The following is a 19976-nucleotide window of genomic DNA, read 5'->3' as shown; positions in this document are numbered from 1 at the left end:
ACGGCATGTGAAATATGTAAATAATTGCTCCACACTTGAGGTTATTAGAAATTTTGGATAAACTGTGACCCATTAGGAGCCAAAGCATCAAGCAGATAGGAGTAAAACTATTGACTTGGCTAATTGGAAAAAAAAATCAGTGAATATTTTCTTCAAGTGCATGTTTCAACTGCAGTGAAGCAGCAGATATGTTTTTAATGGTACTGTAATAAGAAAAAGAAAAGACACAATTGCACTCATACATAATGGTAAACTGAATTTATTTCCTCTTGGAAAACAATTCCAGTAATCTCCAGGTTCAGACCGCAGAGTAAACATTAATAACAGTAACATACAGGTTAGTTCAACTGAGTCAAGATTTGGCTGTGTGAAATCATTAAGGAAAGTCTTGAACACTCAAAGCTTCAAATGGTATTCAGGAAAAAAAAAGTTTCTTTGACAATCTACGTAACAACTATTGCATATATGGTAATGCTATCTGTCATATCGCAAGGCTTACAAATATATATACGGGCCTTATTCAACTGTGGGTTCCTGCTCTGTGAGAAAGAGTCTTTTCATGTTTTTTGCAAGAATCTTCAGCAATAAAAAATAGTCTCAGATTCATCTGTTTGTATACCAAAAGAGAGAGATTCTAGACTTAAGTTTAAATGAAAGGAAGGCCAAACAGCTGTAGTATAACAGAGATTTTTTCTCCCTCTTTCTTGAAAATGACATTTTCTTAAGCCTTTTTCCTCACACATTATTATTTTTATCTTTCTTGAATAGGGCCCAAGTCCACTTGTCTTTATAAGACCATTTTAGTATCAGACAACATAATACATGTGCAACACGTTATATACAGGAAGTCTATCCGGTGCTCAAAAGTTCAAACACATGAACATCCAACAGTTTCGATAATACAAGTTTTATGGTACAATACAATGTTTCTGAATAATATACATTAACAATGAAAGTTTCGTGCAAAGAGTAAAACGTGTTCCCTTTTTGTGCCACAAAGGATTCTCCTGAAGAGATGGGCATTGCACTAACTGCTATGTTGGGTCATTGTATGATTCTGAAACAAAAATAAAAGAAGTGACTTAGTTGTAGTCTAGGCATTGCGACAAGAAAAAGCTGTGTTAACAATGCTACCCGCTGAATATATTATATTGTATACAAGAGAAACATGTTTGCCATCTCTCTTTTAAATGGCCTGGAGAAAGTTTGCTGTTAAAAGATGAGGCTTTTTAGCACTGGTATCATTTCTATAAGTCACATGAATATCAGTTGAATACCTCAAGGTACATTAGAGCAAATTCTGCCCTGTTGAAAGTGAACACAACTTCACTGGCTCCAGTGCCCAGTCACACAGTGATGAATTTAGCCCATTATATATAATGAGACACACATTTCTTTTTCTTATGTGGCCTTAATGCCTACACACTAGAAATACATTAATTTTAGCATCCTTACTAGAAAATTCAACCAGACATTTCCCCCCAATCAGAAGCGCATATTTTAAAGTAGGAGCGGACATGCCCACCAAAGCACTCAATTGGCTGACTGACAAGCAGGTGGGGAAGCCAGAACTATCCCTCTATCCACCAAAGAACAACTCAACCCTTGTTTCCTTAAGTGAATTTATTGCCATGTAAAAGGTGACAGCATCAGCTCTGGAAATATGAAGTTCGCTATTTATCCACAGAAAGAGTGCAAAGAGGGCAGCAGCAGTGCAAGTTTCACTACACCAGTCCTAATGCAAAGGGATCACCACTATTGGATGAGATGCTACGTTAGTCTCTGTGCTTCATCCGGCAACTAAGAAAAGGTTCCCAATTCATGCTGATTCTTCTTTTGTGATGTAGACCATATCCACAGAGAACTGGACAAAGTCCACAATCTTATTTCACAGACCACAGAACAGCCATCAGATAGTAATGAATTTTTGTCACTACTGACCCGGGCTCTATTCGGACCAGTGACCTAGAGGTGAAGGGTGTTGTGTCCCGTTATCAGTTCCTAAAGTACACAGTCCCCTCCCCTTGTTTTATCAGTTTTAATCTACATACAGACTCCTCCAGACTACAACACTTTAAAACGAACCCATGCCCAAAAGATGGACATCATTTTCCATGAAGTGAACATGTATTGAACCACACCCTCAAGAGCCACCCCTGAATACAAACATAAATGCAGCCACAGAAAACTAAAGATGAATATTTTGTGATTCCGTGCTAATCTAACAATACATCATATCGTTTCTACACCCACCCACCCACACACACACGTACGTTCATGGGATATTTGGCAAGAAAAGGATCTCTCTCAGGGTAAGACCGAGGAATTTTTTAAGTAGTGCCTGTCTCAAGATGAAAAGGAAAATGACCCAGTGACACTTGGAAGCACGTTTTCCAGATGTGAATACAAAATGATTAAATGCTGATATAGCAGGGACTCCAGATCCACCAAGGCCAGTGGTTAAAAAGAGATTATTATTCCATTTAATTTTGTATATCATCTTCCACAAAGTCATCTCAAAGTCCTATAAAGCAGTGACAATACGTTGCGGACTAAAATGTTGGTTGGTCACGGGTAATAGATTCTGACTTTAAACCATAAAAGCAACGGAATTAAGAGTTAACTCTGACCGTCTACCCTTCTGTCATCCTGTTGCATCCATTATTGCAGCGCTTATAACACCACAGACCGATCTGAAACCCTGCAGTACCTAGAAACAATGGGACAAGTTAAACATGGAGTGACAACCTACATTTGGTTTTCTTTGCTTTTGAGTGGTTAGTGTCAGAGCCAAATTGTTACCTCGAAGAGATTTTTTGGGGTATTTTTTGTTTTTGTTCTAATGGGAGTATGTGTCAGTCATCCCCTGCTTTTTGACTGTCTGAGCTACACGTAATCAGTTTTGGGTCTGGAAGAGCCACGCAGCAGTGTGTGAAACAATTGAAAGGAGCTTTACATGTGTGCTCAGTACTTCGGCTGCAATAACATTTTTTATTAAAAATAAAAAGGCACAAAAGTGAGAGAGACAAAACAAACCATGAAATGGGATCCACTTGCACTGGTGCTCTGTGTTCCAGACTATACTGCCTGGCACATAATGGAGATTCTCAAGAGATAATGAAGACATACATTCAGAAACAAGTGGTGTGAGAAAAATGCTGAATAGGACAGGACACAACAAACACTGTCCCCAATGGAAAGAGCTGGGGCAGCTTCAACCTTCATCAAGCAATTGTACTTATTTTAAAGAGTCAAAACAGCATGCAGTCGGTCAAGTTTTCCAAAGCAATTAATGCTTCCAAAATGTATTCTGAGGCAGCAGTGAATTAGGGAGAAATACACAAACAGCAGAAAGGCTATTTCATAAACTAAAACTGAAAGCACGTCACAGGCATAACATTGACAAGACAAGCAGGTGAAGGATGGGAGGGTAGAGAAAAGAAAAGGAGGAAAATTCTGTAATCCCACAGAGAACCATATTCCATCCTACAAAAAGCCATCTATTGGAGACCCCATGTTTAAGTGACTGAAAATTGCAAACATTAATCCCAGTTATGAACTGTTGTTGTTTTTTCTGAGGGGGGTTGTGTTTAAAAATTTAGGGCAAAATTCTTCTGTATTATTCACACAGCAGATCTCAATGCTGATATTCCGCTCTCCCTATGTGCACAGAACTCCCACTTTCATAACAGTGTGAGTTCCCGCATGTGGGGAAAACACAATATGGAACTCCCATTGCCAGGAACATGGGAGTCCTGTATACACAGGGAGAGCAGAATATTAGTGCTGGGAACTGCTGTGTGGCTATGCCATCAGAATCTGCCCTTAACAGAAGACACAGAACATTTAAGAGCAGAAGTTTTAAAAATCTCTGCTCCAGAAATTTACTACAGCAAATAACTTTCCTGAATTTGGAGCAATTGGTTGTATTTTTTTTCCTAAATATATGTAATTCAACTAAAGTGCTGAAGACATCATATATTCATATCACCACAATAAAGACATGTATTTTCCTTTGAGCATGAAGTACAGTCAGTCCCTCTGTGAAGCAAAAATTTCTATTTCATACTTAGCAGTGGAAAGAGAAAAAATATATTTTCCAACACATCCTCACCAATAGAGTTAGGTAACATTTTCAAAGGTCGTCTGATTTCATGATGAAAAACTGGGTGTGCGCACACAAATGAGAGTTTTGCACACACAAAATGGCAGCCCATTTTGCCACAGAATCTATTACTCACAATAAAAACCAAAGAAACTAGGAAAGATGTTCACAAATCCTTACTTCCCTACCTTGATTTTATTTAGGAAACATTGACAAGAACTTGGCTTCAACATACTTCACAGATAAAATTCTTTCAAAACATATTTACCTGGTTTCTAGCCAACCCAGTGACACAAACCCAGAATCCCAACTCCCAGTGAGCTGCTTTAAACATTAGACTACATTGCTTTCCATGAGTAGATAGCCTTGGGAAATCCCTGTACTTAGTGCTGTAAGGTTAAAATCATACACAGATTTCACTACAATAGTGGTAGAGAAATCTCCTCTGCAAAGAGAATGAGGTTGTTTTGCAGAAACTGTTAAGACAGTAGAAAGTAATATTTTTTCTGTTTTTTGGTATCTCTCTCTCTATATATATCTCAGACAGAAAACAGACATACTAGCTAGCAAAAAATGCCATCCATCGCATCAAACTCAGTGAAGAAAAAAACCCCACTGATTCACTATCTCATTGGAATCTCTAACGTGAATTGCAGTTGCATTCAATTTAAATGAGATGTTTTTTAACTAGATGAAATAGGACACAATTGAACCTGAGAAACCGTGCAAGGAGGGTACAAATAAAGAAATATAAAGATTAAATGTGGATGTCTTCCTTCAACAGATGGTGACAGTACCACAGCAGCATATTATTTTTTCCTTAGTTCAAGAACATAAACATCCGTAATCAATCATCACTGATTAACTAATTATGGGACACTACATGTTATCCTATATATGGAATCCTTTATCTGCAGACAGTAAGGATAATCTTTATTTTATTTCTTTATAACCCCATTGCACTACAATACAATTTCGGGTTGTAAAGAAGAATTCTACATTACTATCAACCTTTAAGCACTACGTTTTTTTTTTTTTTAACAAAAGCAATTGGTTTCCAACAGGCTGGATAATAAGTCTTTTGACCTGCATTCTTCTCTGACCTATTAAGGTCACCCCTGTGCTTGGGCATATAGCTGACTTAGGAAATGCCTGCAAGTCCTGCATTTCATCTCCTGCCCACTCAAAATAAAGCTTTCTTTAAATGTGTCTGTACGGGTCCCTAAAGACCAGGGAGGCATCCCTGTAGTGGGCAATGGAGGGACAGAAGCTTCTGCCTTTATTAATGAATGCAGACCATTATGAGTCTGGCTGGCTCCTGCACTGTTCCCAGAAGCATATACTGTACGTGACTTAAAATGCTAGAATATTGACACAAAGCGAGCTGGGCACCCCTAAGGAAAATTACTCCTTGGATATAATGTAGGCTCGTAACAGCTATTAGAGTACAAAATAAAACCCTCCGGGATCAAACTGACATATACCGCATTCTACCTACTCCTCAAACATTAGAAGAATTTCTTTGTGAAGGCATTCTCAAGGACAGCATTAAACTGACTTTTGTAGCAATTTGCAACAGCTTTTTGGCTTACAGCTTTTAGTACTAAATCTCTAGTTAAAATCAATATAAGTACTATATCTTCCACATTAATCAATACATTTGGTTCAATACACGTTCTATTAAATTATACTTTCTAATCAAGATTTTCTGCTTCTGTCCCCTGCTTTTTATTCCAAACTTCTTACTTTGTACCATAGTTTCCGAACGGTCCAGAGCTAACAACAGGATGTTGGATTTTCCAGAATGGTCAGGGCAGAGGGGTCGGGGGAGTTAGGGGAAGGTTAAAATGGCAACCCAAGCAAAACCTTAATTAGAATGTTAATGCCAAATCATGAATTCAATTCCACAGTGTCAGCATGGTTTCCTGAACTTCAATCTGATACTTCATCACTTTACGTTGTCATGATATAATACCTATTACACAAAGCTCTACACTACAAAAAAGGTGAAACAGCAAACACACAGCAAGAAAAAAAGTTGTAACACCTTAAAAAAAAGTTCAGAAACAAACCAATATCAGGAAAACTCACAGCTAAGGCTGCTTTTGCTATCCTTATCCTCAACCCTATGGTGCCTATGTATTGCAGCACACATGGGTCTCTGTCAGAGCCCCATTCCATTGTGCAGCACTGAATATCCTGAATAGTTCTTTGCTGATAGACTGCAATGTGATTGTATCTGAGACTATACTGAGGAGCTATTTATATTTGTAAATAGATTTAATATATACTAATAATTAAGACGCAAAAAGACTACAGTACAATCTCATTTAGCCAAAGTCTTTGGGGGTATTTGAAACAGTTGGATAAAAAGTGTTTCTAACAACCTGAATGATGCACACAACTACATTTCTGTTAGGTTTGGATCAATGAGGTTATTCTTTATAGATATGAAAATGCAAAGTCAAAACAGTAACCATATAAAGCCATTGCACTCTTTTGCCATTGTCTTGCAGATCTGACACATTGCATTGACGTCCCTGGCTTACACAGGGGTAGTTTTTCTTTTCTTTGTCTCAATGCAATCATTGCAAACTTGCACAGAAACTGTTGCATTTTCTTTTGACATTTAACATCATTTTACAGAGCTCGCAATAACATCATATAATCCTGTCACCATTAAAAGAAAAGGTGAAATAACATATTAAAAGAGAATAACAGAAATTTATAGAATTTAAAGACAGAGAAGACTTATTAGAGCATTTTATCCATCCACTCTACCAATGCAGGATTATTGCCTACAAAATGTAATTTCAAATGTTTTGCCTGATCCAAGTTTAATTAGAGCTCCCAACACTTCCCTTGGGATACTATTTCATACTTCACAGACTTCATGGTTAGGACATTTTTCTGATGTTCGTCCTAGGATAGGAAAAGACTGAACCATTCCCAAATCACACATGCAACAAGATCTGCTTACTCAGGAGCTGGATTTAGACAAATATTTAGGCCATTTCAAAGCAACTAAAAGAGGTAGATAGAACCCACCTGTGTCCCCATAACCAGGACTAACTCATGTGGCATCAACAACTGGGTTAGTATAGGTTTTAATGCTGTTCCAAGGACACTTCTAGACCCTGTCTATGCTACAATTTTGTAACTGGGTCAATGGACGGTTATGTTGTAAACAATTCTCCTGACTCTGATATAGTTGAAATATAGATGAGCATGTAGTCCAAAGCTTATCAAAAGATAATCTAAAAATAAACTACCCCCCTCCAAATCCCAAATCATTATTTTTGAACGCTCGGAATTCAAAAATATTTCCATAATGGTAGTCCCTTAGAATGACACCTAATTTCCAGATGACAACACTTGGAAAATGAGTTCATTTGTGGGAGTTGGAGGTCCAGCCTGGTATGAGTGAGTTCAGCAGCTGGAAAGGAGATGATGTTTCATTGCTTGTCAAAGGCGAGGAGCAGGAAGCTAGCATAGGAGGATTTCGCAGCAGAGAAAAAAGAGATTACAGGCAGGTTGTAGGCTTGTGGGGAGTAACTACTATATTCAGTACTCCAGTGCAATGTATAGAGGAGGAGCAATATTGCTCTCGTTTGGTGCTAAAAGTCTTTACATATTTTAGAAAGAGGAAACAGAAGGCTCATCCAGGATGAAGATCTGCATACCAAGTCTGAACCTACTACACAATTTAAACTCTGAAAACTGGGGTTTATATGTTTGGTATGAACTATGACGGAGATACCTCCACTATACTTACTGAGTCTACTCCTATGAGGAGCTGTGCACCCTCAAATCCCACTGACAGAGAGGGAACTGAATAGTGTTCACCACCTTGCAGCAGCAGGCCCCTAATCAGGTATGATGAGCAATGAAAGGGTCATCCTTGGTCATGAGTGACCACTGTTAACAAGGACAATTTGCAAAAGTTCATGACGAATTACAATTATCCAAACAACTTAGTTCAATGGAGCTGTTTATCTGTTTTCTTATTATATTACAGTGATTCAGAAATGGCACTACTGATAACTATTCAATGCATTCCTGTTTACACCCAAGCCTTGCGCATTCTGACTCTCATACTTGAAAAATCTCGAGAAAACAGAATCGCTAAAAGCACTAACTGGATAGGATCCACTCAGGGATGCATTCTGAAATTTAAAAATGTAACACTTCCATGTTTCTTCAGTAACTTTCAGAAAGCCACTAGTAAAATATCACTGATGGGTGGACCTCTTCCTGAAGCGATTACCATATGCATGATTGCAATAACAATAATCAAGACGCTTCACTAAGCAGAGGTAATAGTTTAAATAAAAATGGGGAAGTAAAGGACCACTGAGAAATACGTTGCTAACATTAAAATCTTAACTCTTTGGAATATGATCATAACTACTCTGCTATAAATAATGAAAAAATCCATTGAAACTAATGGAGTTAGCGAAACAGGTGTTAGGGAGAAGAGAATCAGGGCTGTATCAAATAGAAAAAAATGTATTTTGCAGATGTGTAGGCTGACACTTATACCAAAAGGAAAACTACATCCCCGGTACAAGGAGGGGACAGCCTGGACTCTCTCCACTATGTCAGACATCGTCAGTCAAAAGAGCAAATAGAAGCCAGAGCTGAATGATTCCACATTTGTCTGCAGCTACAGTACAGTAGCTTTGATAGGCAATAATGCCTAATAAGATATTCAGGGATTAAGTCAATGTTTTACAGACAGATGTGTTCTTGTGCCAGTTGTTGCTATGTTTTAATTTTTTTTCTTGTAATGTTTAATTTATCATGTTGGTGCTTTCTAAACTAGAACATCTGTAAACAAGTTTAAGACTGACCTCCTTCCTATTTTACATCCAGGAGTGATGCTCCTTCTCTGTGTTCTAATTTTAGATCTCTTAAAGACAAATAACTCTGTGTGTGGAGGGGAGGGAGGAAGGGAGACACCTTGCCTGATAACATAATGTGTTCCTCTTACGTGAATGCAAATTTCCTATTTGCCTAGCTCTGACTGAACTCCTGGAACTAGAGCTACAGACTCCTTTATAGGTCAAACCCAATTAAACAAACTACTACTAAATATTTAACAGCTCAGTGTAGTAATTAGTGACAAATAACGGAGGCTTAAACTGACAATTGCACAGAAATGTCCTGTTGGAAATGTTACTCATTTCCTTCTCCTCTTGTATTCTTTTGCTTGTTGAATTCTGATAGGTCGTTTTAGTGATTAAGCAGACACTTAAGATGAATGTTATTTTTGCACGTCCATTGTGTGTTTCTGCATGTGTCATCAGAAGAGCGTTCCCATGGCCCTTTTCCTCCCCAACTTCCATTCTGTTTGTTCTCATTTAAAGCAGTATGACCACTAGCTGCCGGATCAGTGCATAGATTTCAAATCCTAAACTGACTGGTGGGCCTACAATTTAAACTCCTGTTCATAGGTTTCAAAATTCACCCAGTTGAAATGAGTGTGTGTGTGTGTGGGGGGGGGGGGGCAGGGGGAAGGGGAGGGGTGAAGCACACACAGCTGTGATTTATATGCAAAGGGCAACCTTTAAAACAATGATTATTTCCAGTTTTTCCAAAAGTGCACATACAAGAATTCCTCTGAACAAAATTACAAGAAACAATAGTTTCTTCATATGTCAAAGAGAAAAAACACTAACTTGCCTGTATTCCTTTATTATTTAGACCAGGGGTGGGCAAACTTTTTGGCCCGAGGGCCACATCTGGGAATAGAAATTGTATGGCGGGACATGAATGCGCACAGAATTGAGGTTGGGGTGCGGGAGGAGGTGAGGGCTCTGGTTGGGGGTGCGGGCTCTGAGGTGGGCCCAGAAATGAGGAGTTCAGGGTGTGGGAGGGGCTCCGGGCTGGGAGGGGGTGGTGAAGGCTCTGGGGTGGGGCTGGAGAGTCTGGGGTATAGGAGGGTGCTCTGGGCTGGGATCGAGGGGTTTGGCAGGCAGGAGGGGGATCAGGGCTGGGGGCAGGGGTGCGGGAAGGGGTGCAGGCTCCGGCTGGGGATGCGGGCTCTGGGGTGGGGATAAGGGGTTTGAGGTGCAGGAGGGTGCTCCTGCCTGGGATTGAGGGGTTTGGAGGGAGGGAGGGGGATCAGGGCTGGGGCAGGGGCATGGGGAGAGGCTCAGGGGTTCAGGCTCCAGGCAGTGCTTACCTCAAGCGGCTCCCAGAAGCTGCGGCATGTCCCTTCTCCATTGGAGAGCCGGAGGGGGGGCCACTGAAGCGCGTAGGAGCCGGAGCGGGGCCATGCCGCGGCTTCTGCGAGCTGCGTGGAGCAGCCCCCGACCCTGCTCCCCATTTGGAACTCGAGGGCCGGCTTAAAATGGCTAGTGGGCCAGATGTGGCCCACCGGCCGTAGTTTGCCCACCCCTAATTTAGACATATCTATACACACAACAAATCCATAGATCACTGTGTTCACTACACCACTTTGTGCTGTACCTATATGTATTGTGCTTATGGTTATCAGGTGACAAATAGGAGCTCAAAACTTAGATTCTGCATATACTATCTTCGAGCATACAGTACCCCCTACACCAACATTTAGCTCATCGAAGGTTATATATCCCCAAAAGATTAACAGAAAAAGGTAAAGTGCAAACAGAGTTTTCACTCAAGTAAAGGTAAATGACTCTCAAAGAGGGCCAAAACTTTCCGATGGCAACAATCAGCCTCTAATTTCTCCTGTAAGACGGACCCATCTCCACATTTGCACATGGAAATCAGATCTTTAAGCACTGCGCTAGTCAATATGCATGCACAATGAAGAGGATGTAAAAACATTTCAATGCATAATTTCTGGGCACAAAATAAGGGGACAGACAAAATGTGGCCCATAGTCAATAGAGCCTTAATCTTAAAATACGTGTGGGAGAGAATGAAAAGGTATGGGGAACTGCCTCCCAATGTCAACACAGCTAACACGTCTGCTCATTTGTTTGTCTCCTTGTACCTTTCCCTCAAGAAGCCACTGTCGTAGGAACACGTGCAGGTTTGGTGGTAATGACAGAAGATTCCTGAGCCTATAGGTAGAGATTCCCTCAGCTTCTTCATACTATGACTTCATAACTAGCTAGGTACTACCACCCCTACCTTGGTTACACACTATGATCCATCTACTGATTTCCTTCGCACTTCAAATGAGGGACCAGGTTCCCCTGTGATTCCAGGAATCAAGAGAAATGTAACAGTGGTTTATGTAACATGCCTGTTGCAACTCCAATCATTAGAATACCGGAAACTGCAGATAACGACAATTCAGAGACCTGCCAAGCTGGCAAATATCTGGGAATGAGAGGGTCATGTCCCATGTGTCAAGACTAAAGACAACCTCACCTGGTAGCTGTGTTCCTTCCACTATGACCCAAACAACATTTTATTAAGAAAAGCAATGCTCCTGCTGTACTGGTGACTTTAAGATATTTCAGAATGTAGTCTACCTTCATTAAAAAGTTATCCATTTTCTATACTTTGATAATTACATACACTGCAAAGCTACAAACTCGGAACACATTTACTGACGTGTTACAAGAACAGTAACATTTGATTTCCCTCATTGGGGATCTTGCTTGTAAAACACAGTGTCCTGATCTCTATTGTCTTGGCCCTTGTGTAGACACTTTGTGTAATGCGAGTGTAAAATGCTACCAAAGCAGAATGGTTGAGCTTCACACCCTCTTTGCAGTGTAAATGACTATACAACTGGCGTGGCAGTGAGGAATCAAGCTCCAAATAAATATTACAAGATTTTCCTCTTCTTTTATCAACGCTTTCTTCTCCTCATTACTCCATAAGTGATACAATATTCATCTCAAAATAATTTATATTCCTTGGGTTTGGCTGGCCTTTCTGTTTCCTCTCGCACACTTGGACATTGGAATATTGAGAGTGGGATGTGCTGTTAGCTCCTACCTTTCCCTGAATTTACAGTAGAGAAAAATGCTCCCCCCACTTGTTGGTTTGGTTTATGATGCTACAGTATTGTACTTCTTCACAACTAGTGAATTCATCCCTTTGCAGATGCCAGTTTTGTCCCTTATTGCTTGTTGTTATTTTTGGTATAGGCAATCCTCTGATCAAAGTGAAAAGAATCACATTTAGGAGGGAAAGTAACTGCAGATACCAATTACACTCAGCAGCCACCCATATGTAGTGCTAAGCTATCTGATATGCAGAACTTTAATTCCTTTACAAAAAAGATGTGCTGTAGCTATGGAGAGACTAATCTGTAACCCTCGCATTCTTATATAATTTGCTCTCCAAGTTAATTTTAATTCATTACAATAAAACTACCTAATTAAAATAACTCTTTAAAGTGAAGTATTAGCTTGATCCCAGAATAAAGACAGAATCTTGTCTATCAGAGGGCGATTCATCATACCACAGCGCACTCTTACACAAATTCAAAGGTAAGCTATAAACAAGTACACACACAGCAATACTGCTATGCATAAAGGGGCAGTCAACAGGTGGTCTGCTTTCTAATCAGTCCTCAAAGGAATCTGCCATAAAGAAGTGGCACTTATTCTAATTTAAAGCTCTTACATTTACTTTACCTTGACAAAATGTATAAACGAATAACTTCACTAAACTGACTGGCGCTCCAAACAGAAAAACAAAGTCAACACAAAGATTTGGGCCAAGGGAGAAAGCAGCTTTCCTGAAAAGTTACTATCTCCTATGCTGAGATGAAATGTGTTTGGGGGCTACTCTTACTGCCCTTACAGTTCAGCAACATGTCTGCGCAATATCATCACCAAGATCTGTACCATCACTTCACGGTGGACTGGGTCCTATTGTCACTGCAGTTCTGTTCAGCATTTGAAACATTTTAAGCATCTATATCTTAGCTTTGTGGCTCTGTCAACTGTAGAAATATATCTGATTGGCATAGTTTCAGCTTTCTTTTAAAATGCTGTTAAGTTGGCAAGAAGATCTATAATGTAAATGACAGCTTTAAAAATATATGTTATTAATGTTAAAGTTCACATTTCTTTTGGTTTCTATTATTTTTGTCTCACATTAGTTGCTAAAAACAATTAAAAATTACACCCTTTCACACGCACACATACAAAAAGAAAAATAGAAAAGCAGAAAGCAATAGTAAGGGTTAAACAGAAAGTCTCTTGAATATATGCATAATACTGGAGAACGTTTTGTCATGTCCTAAAACACACCACTTTGTAGAAACTTCTTTTTCGAATCAAAGCAATGCTACAGTAAAACAACTTCAGGCAAAATTCCTTCTAAATTATAATGCTGGTTGTGTCAGAACACACATTACTTCATACTGACATGTCAGCATGTTTCTCCAAACTATCTTTGGGAACACAATAAAGAGACCAATCTGCAAGTCTGTAAGAAACTTTCAGCTGTTGATAAAAATATGTGTCACTCACAAATTACAGTCTGCTGTACAGTACAAATTGATCTGTATTGATCCTAATAGTAAATGCTCCTTTTTATCAACATAGCTGTATACATCTGCTAGGATTATGGTCCTAAAAGAACAGTTCAAGCTACTCAAAATTCTCAAGTTTTAATTCAAGAAAGAAAAATCTGGGCCTGGAAGGGTGACTTGGAGTGGAGTAGGTAGACTTGTACTTGGACAGCACTTATTAATTAAATATAGATCAAACTAAAAGGCCAACATTTTCACACTTGGGTTCCATAAAATCTGGACTGATTTTCAAAGAAACAGACCACCCGCAATTCCCAGTTAAATCAACGGGAGCTTAAGGTGCTGAGCACCTTCAGAAGTTGTTCTGAGTCTTGAAGCATCCAATCCCAAACCAGACCACTTACTTAGGTGATCCAATGTGGTTTTAGGTGCCCAGCTTTAGGCACCAGTGTTTGAAAGTTTTGACCACATGGGTTAACTACTATTTAAACTGGTTGTCTAAAAATCTACAGAATTTACCAGAGACTACTTTATCAGCTTTTTGAACCAACCGCTAGAATTCTATAGCAGGGATATAATTTTCTATCAAATTCTACAGGAGAGTCCAAAACCTATATAGAGAGGGGGTGGCACAGAACCAACCAAGTACTCTGGATGTATGCCACCCAGGCATTCCTGCACACTGAGGGAATCCTTAATTGTCTGGCTAATGCAGCTTTATAGCACTTTTGTGCTGCCAGAGTCCAAGCTGGGGGTTGAGGATCTGGATCTTAATTTTCAAAGTAGTTTGCAAACATTAACTAATTCGTCTTCACAGGTGATGTAAGTAACAATATATAATCACCGCCATCTTCCAGATGTAGAAACAGACATGGGGTCACATTTTCAAAAGCGCATATGCATATGCTCAATCCCCAATGTCAGGGCACGCATGCACATAAAGGGAGCTTTTGAAAATTTGGCCCTGAGAGAGGTCAAGTGAGATTTCCAAGGCCACAGTGGGAAATAGTGGCAGAGCAGGAATTAGTAGAGCGCTCTTGGCATCCATTCTGGTGCTAAGTCCACACTGCCTCTCATGGAATATATGGAAACATTTCACTGAATTCAATCAGTGTGCTTCCTCGTACAAAAGTGATTACTGCATGTCATCCCTTATAATCTCTCCTGTAAGACGGACGTTTGCCATGCCCCCTTCCCCAAAATCCCTCCATCAAGAGTTGAAAGGTTACAAGCAAGTCGTGTTCTCATTGTTGAGACTAAAAATGGCTCTGTGTTTTGCTAAGCATTCCTCTGCAGCATGGGCAGTGTGTGCATGTGTGTCTGAAAACAATCCCAATGAAAAGGAGGGAATGAGAGATGCTAAACAATGCTGCACAAAGTTGCAGACTGTTCGGCTACAGGCCAGAAAATGAATCCAATTTTTCATTCTGTCATTATAAATATTTCAGTGCAAATGGTACTGATTTTCTGCAACTGTGGTTAAGCAAAGGGCCTCTGAGTGAATATTAAAAAAAAAGTCAGAGAGGAGAAAAAGAAAAAGAAGAGGGAGGAAGGAAATTTAAGGTTAGCAACCAATTAATTTCTTATTTAAATGTAAAAGATACTGGGAGAAATTCTACAGTGATATATAGTGTGTGACTCAAAGAAGAAGGAAAAAAAAAACATTTACTCTGCTCTTCTTCTGACAGTTTCTCATAAAATATCTGCAGTCCATCTATCTTTTAGTACTCCAGGCTCCTCTGGAGAGCAGAAAATAGTAGTTTAAAGCTCACTTCAGTGCCAGTCTGCGGGAGATTGCTTTCCACAGGACCCCTGCTGATGGAGGCCTAGGGGAAGAGGCCCAGGAGTTATTCAATCAGCCCAAGACTCTGGGGCGGCCGGGGGTCCTTTGAGGGCTGATTATAAAGCTGCCCTCCTGTTGCCTGCCTCGGAACAGAACGAAATGAGCAGCCTCTTGCTGAGCAGATTCTGCAAGAAGGAATTTCACCTGTCATGGAGTTTGTCAGAATTCAGGATTTATCTTGGTGCAAAATTAATAAAATACCAAGTAGGATTTCAGCCTGACTACTCAGCTGTGTCATCTCAAAGTGATCTTTCACCTAAGGAAACCTGGACACTGAGCTACTGAAGTCATTCTTGCCCTACTTTTATTGTGCAGAACGCTATGACTGCATAACAAAACTATTAGCTGTGGATTTTCTGACAATTACACCAAACGTCAAGTGGTGGGTGGGTGCTACTGTCTGAAAGCATGACCTTTCACCTCACTTCTGTGGTTCCAAAACCTCCTGGGAATAAGCTAAGAGTCTGAAATATAAAAAGTCCATTTCTGCAGTTTATAACTCAGTGGGTCCCTTATGGCACCACATCTGTTAAATTCATACACTGGTATTTCAGGCCTGGATTTGATTTATACCTTTAAAAAAAGTACAAACAACAGACTATGTAAGATCAAATATCGTGAAACTCCACAAATTAATCTTGCTGCTGCAAAGAACCATATGCAATTTCACCATACTTTTAGGCATAATACACAGCCTAAAACCCAGCCTAACAGCAAGGGGCCAGGTTAATAAAGCATCATCTCAAAGCTCTGTGGTCCAGTTAAGTTCTTCCTAAACTATAGGGTAGTATCAACTCAGTTCTCTTTAGACAGTGTCTTCCACCATAAAACTCTCAATATTTAAGTAAAATTGTGTTAGCTTATGATCTCTGCTCATGTGAATCCCAAATCTCAGGTAGCATAGAAGCAATTAACTTGCAGCCTTCAAGCTGCTTCAGTTCAGAGAGGAACTCAAGATGAAGAAAATAAAATAGTTGTCTGCACCAGCCAGGTGATGAGTGGGTAAATACTATTCAATGTACAATGTTGCTGGCACCACATGTAAGGATGCTCAAATCACAACACTAAAAAGGGAGAGTCACTGTACCAACAACCAGCAGAATAATCACAGATGGGGAACAAATATAACTTTGCCAGTAAACCCTCTACCCTGTCCCTACACTTTTTCATGCAGATTATCCATTTTAGTATAATGGGCAGCAAATTTAAGACAGTTCGAGGAGTTTAAAGCAACAGACATCTTTTTATTAATTTGCTAATCAGCATTTTCTAAATTAGAGTTTAAATGAAACTGTAATATATCGCTTCCAGCTCTTTTCCATTTAAATGACAATTCAACATTAATACACATCATAAAGCCACCTTTACCAGACAGTAGTAGTCTGACAGTTTTAACACCAAGAGATGTCACAGGAAAGCGAGAGAGAAAGAGAGAAAGCACGCAACTGAATGCACAGATGGTGGGAGGGGATGCAGGGTGCTCTCAGCAGGCTACAGTAGAGATGCATTAACTCCACAGAGGGATAAGGGCTTCCCACCAGTATAGTCATGAATTATAACTGAGCATGGGAGTGAGTTCTTAGTGCCTGTCTCACAGCAAATATACTGTTCCATTTTCCTGCACAATCACCTTTCACCTTTACAAACTCAAAGCAAAGCAAAATGCACCGCTAATATGTAATGGTATCACAGTTTCCCAAAATTATATGCCATATAGCTAAAGATACAAAGAAAACTAGTAAGTATCCATCATCTAGTCACACAGACAGATATACACCCAGCTCATGTTTAGTCTAGTGTGGGTTTAGTGAGGTAATTCTGCGGCAACATTAGATTCTAACAATGCAGAAACACCTACAGCTGTATGTACAGATGTGCATAACTAGCAGTTTTGGTCCACAGGGAATGAACCACTTTTTACTTTCAGTTTACAGGATGGGGTGGGGTAGCGCTGGTCACCCAGAGCTTTGAACGCAAAGCAAACACCACAAAAATAATCTCAGATTTCTGACCAGTTTTGTGTCAAATCCACCGTATTTTCACATGGTTTCCATCCAAAATCTTAGGTCAGCCCCACTTTGCTCAAAGCATTGTTAACCTGACCCAATTAGCAGGTTGAGACGTAAACCTGAAACCTGTTCCTCCAGGGTTAGGGTTTTGTTATGAATTGCTCCAGTTGTGTTGCCATCTGCATTCAAATCTTTTTGATTAATGCTTGGAATGAAGCAATGTAAAGATGCTGATGTTTTGAAAAGGAGGAAACTCGTCGGAGACAAGATCTCTCTGTACTGTACCTTCCTGGACATGTCCCTTGAGGAATCACTAGCCACACCTTAGGTGTTGTAGTGCTGTTGTTTTTTAACAAGCTGCCTGTACCGCTCCGCTCCTTGCAAGGGGGAACCGTCCCCTCCCAACTTTCCTCCTGCTCAGTGAACTTATCCATGGAAACTACTTGTGATTTTAAGCAGTTTAAGATTTGTAAAGGATTCATTTACCCTGTGTTTCACTTTCGTTTAAAGGCTCAGTGTTCCTGCTCTAAATGACAGCACTGCAAGCACTGCTTTGGAGCACTATTCATCTTGCCTGCCACATCTCGGGCTTCCACACAGAACGCGTCTCTCTCTCCAACAATGGAGCCGCACTCCTTCATAGCTTCAGGGCAGAGGCTGTTAGTAGCTGTAGACTTGCTGCAAATATCACAATAAAGGCTACAAATGTGAATTTCTCTTAAACTACAGGTTCAGCTCTAGAGGTACCTTGCTTTAGCAAACTCCGACAAGAGCAAACAACATATCTTTCTGCACATGCAAGGCAGCCACCCATTTGAAGCTGCTTTCCAAACGATCAGACCTGTCAATGCACCAGCATGTCAGTGAAATGAACACTTTCCTCCCTTTTAGGTCTACAATCAATAGTCACATTTTTTGCTTTCTTCACATTTAACATGCTTAATCTTGGTGGGGCAGAGTCCTCCAGAGCATTGCAGGTGGGGAGGGGGGAACCCCACCAGAGTAATGGCTTGAGGAGATCCGATGCTACAGTGGCTAAGCTCTGCCTCTGCTTCAAGTTTCAGACTACAGATCCCACAGAGCGGCTGAATGAGCAGAATTAAATCTTCTGTCTTTGCTATGTGGGAAGCACGTTTTGCTATACAGTAACCAAATGGGTTCAAGAGCCAGATCCCAAATGGTGGCACGCTCAGTGATGTAATAGCAGCAACACATCCCAGGTTGCTGCAGCCTATAGGGTCAGAACCAGCTGGACAGTGCCCGTACTTTGTCTGTGCTATGCACAGACATGGGAGTCAGACGCAGGTCTGGAATGGGAGAGTTCCAGTGGCTCAGTGGCAGCCTTCTGCCTTCGCTGTGTGGAAAATTGCAGAGCCAGTGGAGAGTGGAGCCAGGAATGATGAGCTTATTCAAGATGTGGAGGGAGGAAGGGAGGGAGGTTTGCAGAACTGGCCAGGAAACTCTTCAGTACACCATTGCTGGATGCTTCATACAGTCACACTGATGGCCATCTGTTGTCAGCTCTGGGCCAGATGAAAGATAATAGAATGGCAGCTATTGGTAGCCAACAGCAGGGCAGTTGTAGGAAGGAATGAGTCCTAGAATGAAGAAGTGGTGCTTCCTGTTTAGCATAGAAAATCAGTCACCGATATCAACTACATTAGCAAGAAATGAATGAATGGACAATTAAGAGAACTGAACTGAGCTACCAGGGAAACTATTCAAATGCAAATAGAGCCCTTATTTCTATCATTTTCTTCCGCTTACTCTGAGAATGTTAACCAACCGATCTGACTAATGGCGGTGTGTACAGTGAAACATTTAGGACACAGATGATAAAACTGATTTTGTGGACAAAACTGAATTCTGTTTTTAATTATTATCTGTGGGTTAGGATATAAATGTACTACTTAGCCCTCTCAATGCACAGCAGACCTCCCACTGGTGTTAGTAGGAGGATTTCACAAGAACTATGATGGTACAACCTGGCTGTTATGTAATAACTGAAATTTCAGTTATTATTCTCATGATTTATTCTCTGATTCATGCCTTATTGTTACCATCAATATCCCTCAGCAGAAAAATATACTCAACTTCATGACCACTATTATTTCTGTCTTTTGTTTCTCTCTCTTTCCCATGCTCCTGTTTCTCTCCTCCCTCTCTGCCTCTTATTCTTTTCTTCTTTTGTCTCTCTGCGTTTTTCTTCCTGCAGCAGTTTACAGTTTTCCTCCATGGGCTTCACTCTCATCCCTTCCCCATCCCATCTGCTAAAATGATTAGCAATGAAGACATTAATGTTGACATATAACACACCATCATTAGGTTTCAGAGTTAAAACCTGCTAAGTGGTTGGAGAAATAGTGGAGCTTACAACTCTCACAGACATTGTTTCAGACTCCATTTGCAGATTAAAAAAGACAATGCTGGATAGATTAATATTCAGTTAAAGTTAGGAAGACTATCTTTGAAATCACAGGGTCCAGAAACTTCATCTGACATGAAAACTTAGATTCTGCAGAATCTGACCATGTAATCTGGAACATATAAGTACATCAAGTGGAATAGATGCAGCCTATGAGCTAA

The 19976-nt window shown here is 40.2% G+C and overlaps 1 protein-coding gene across 2 annotated transcripts in view; it reads right to left on the bottom strand.

The window, feature by feature from the left end:
- Positions 1-243: 243 nt before the first annotated feature.
- The window catches only part of ZNF521 (zinc finger protein 521), a 268371-nt gene continuing 248638 nt past the window's right edge, over positions 244-19976 (bottom strand). For both annotated transcript variants that reach the window (XM_077810338.1, XM_077810339.1), the window contains one exon: positions 244-1057. In XM_077810338.1, the coding sequence (XP_077666464.1) occupies positions 1028-1057 (30 nt within the window). In that variant the 3' untranslated portion in view covers positions 244-1027. The remainder of the gene's footprint in view (positions 1058-19976) is intronic.

Source organism: Eretmochelys imbricata, chromosome 2 (assembly GCF_965152235.1).
Source record: "Eretmochelys imbricata isolate rEreImb1 chromosome 2, rEreImb1.hap1, whole genome shotgun sequence".
Taxonomy (NCBI): Eukaryota; Metazoa; Chordata; order Testudines; family Cheloniidae; genus Eretmochelys; species Eretmochelys imbricata.
Note: the sequence above shows the minus strand (reverse complement) of the source record. Positions and strands in the feature narration are given on the sequence as shown.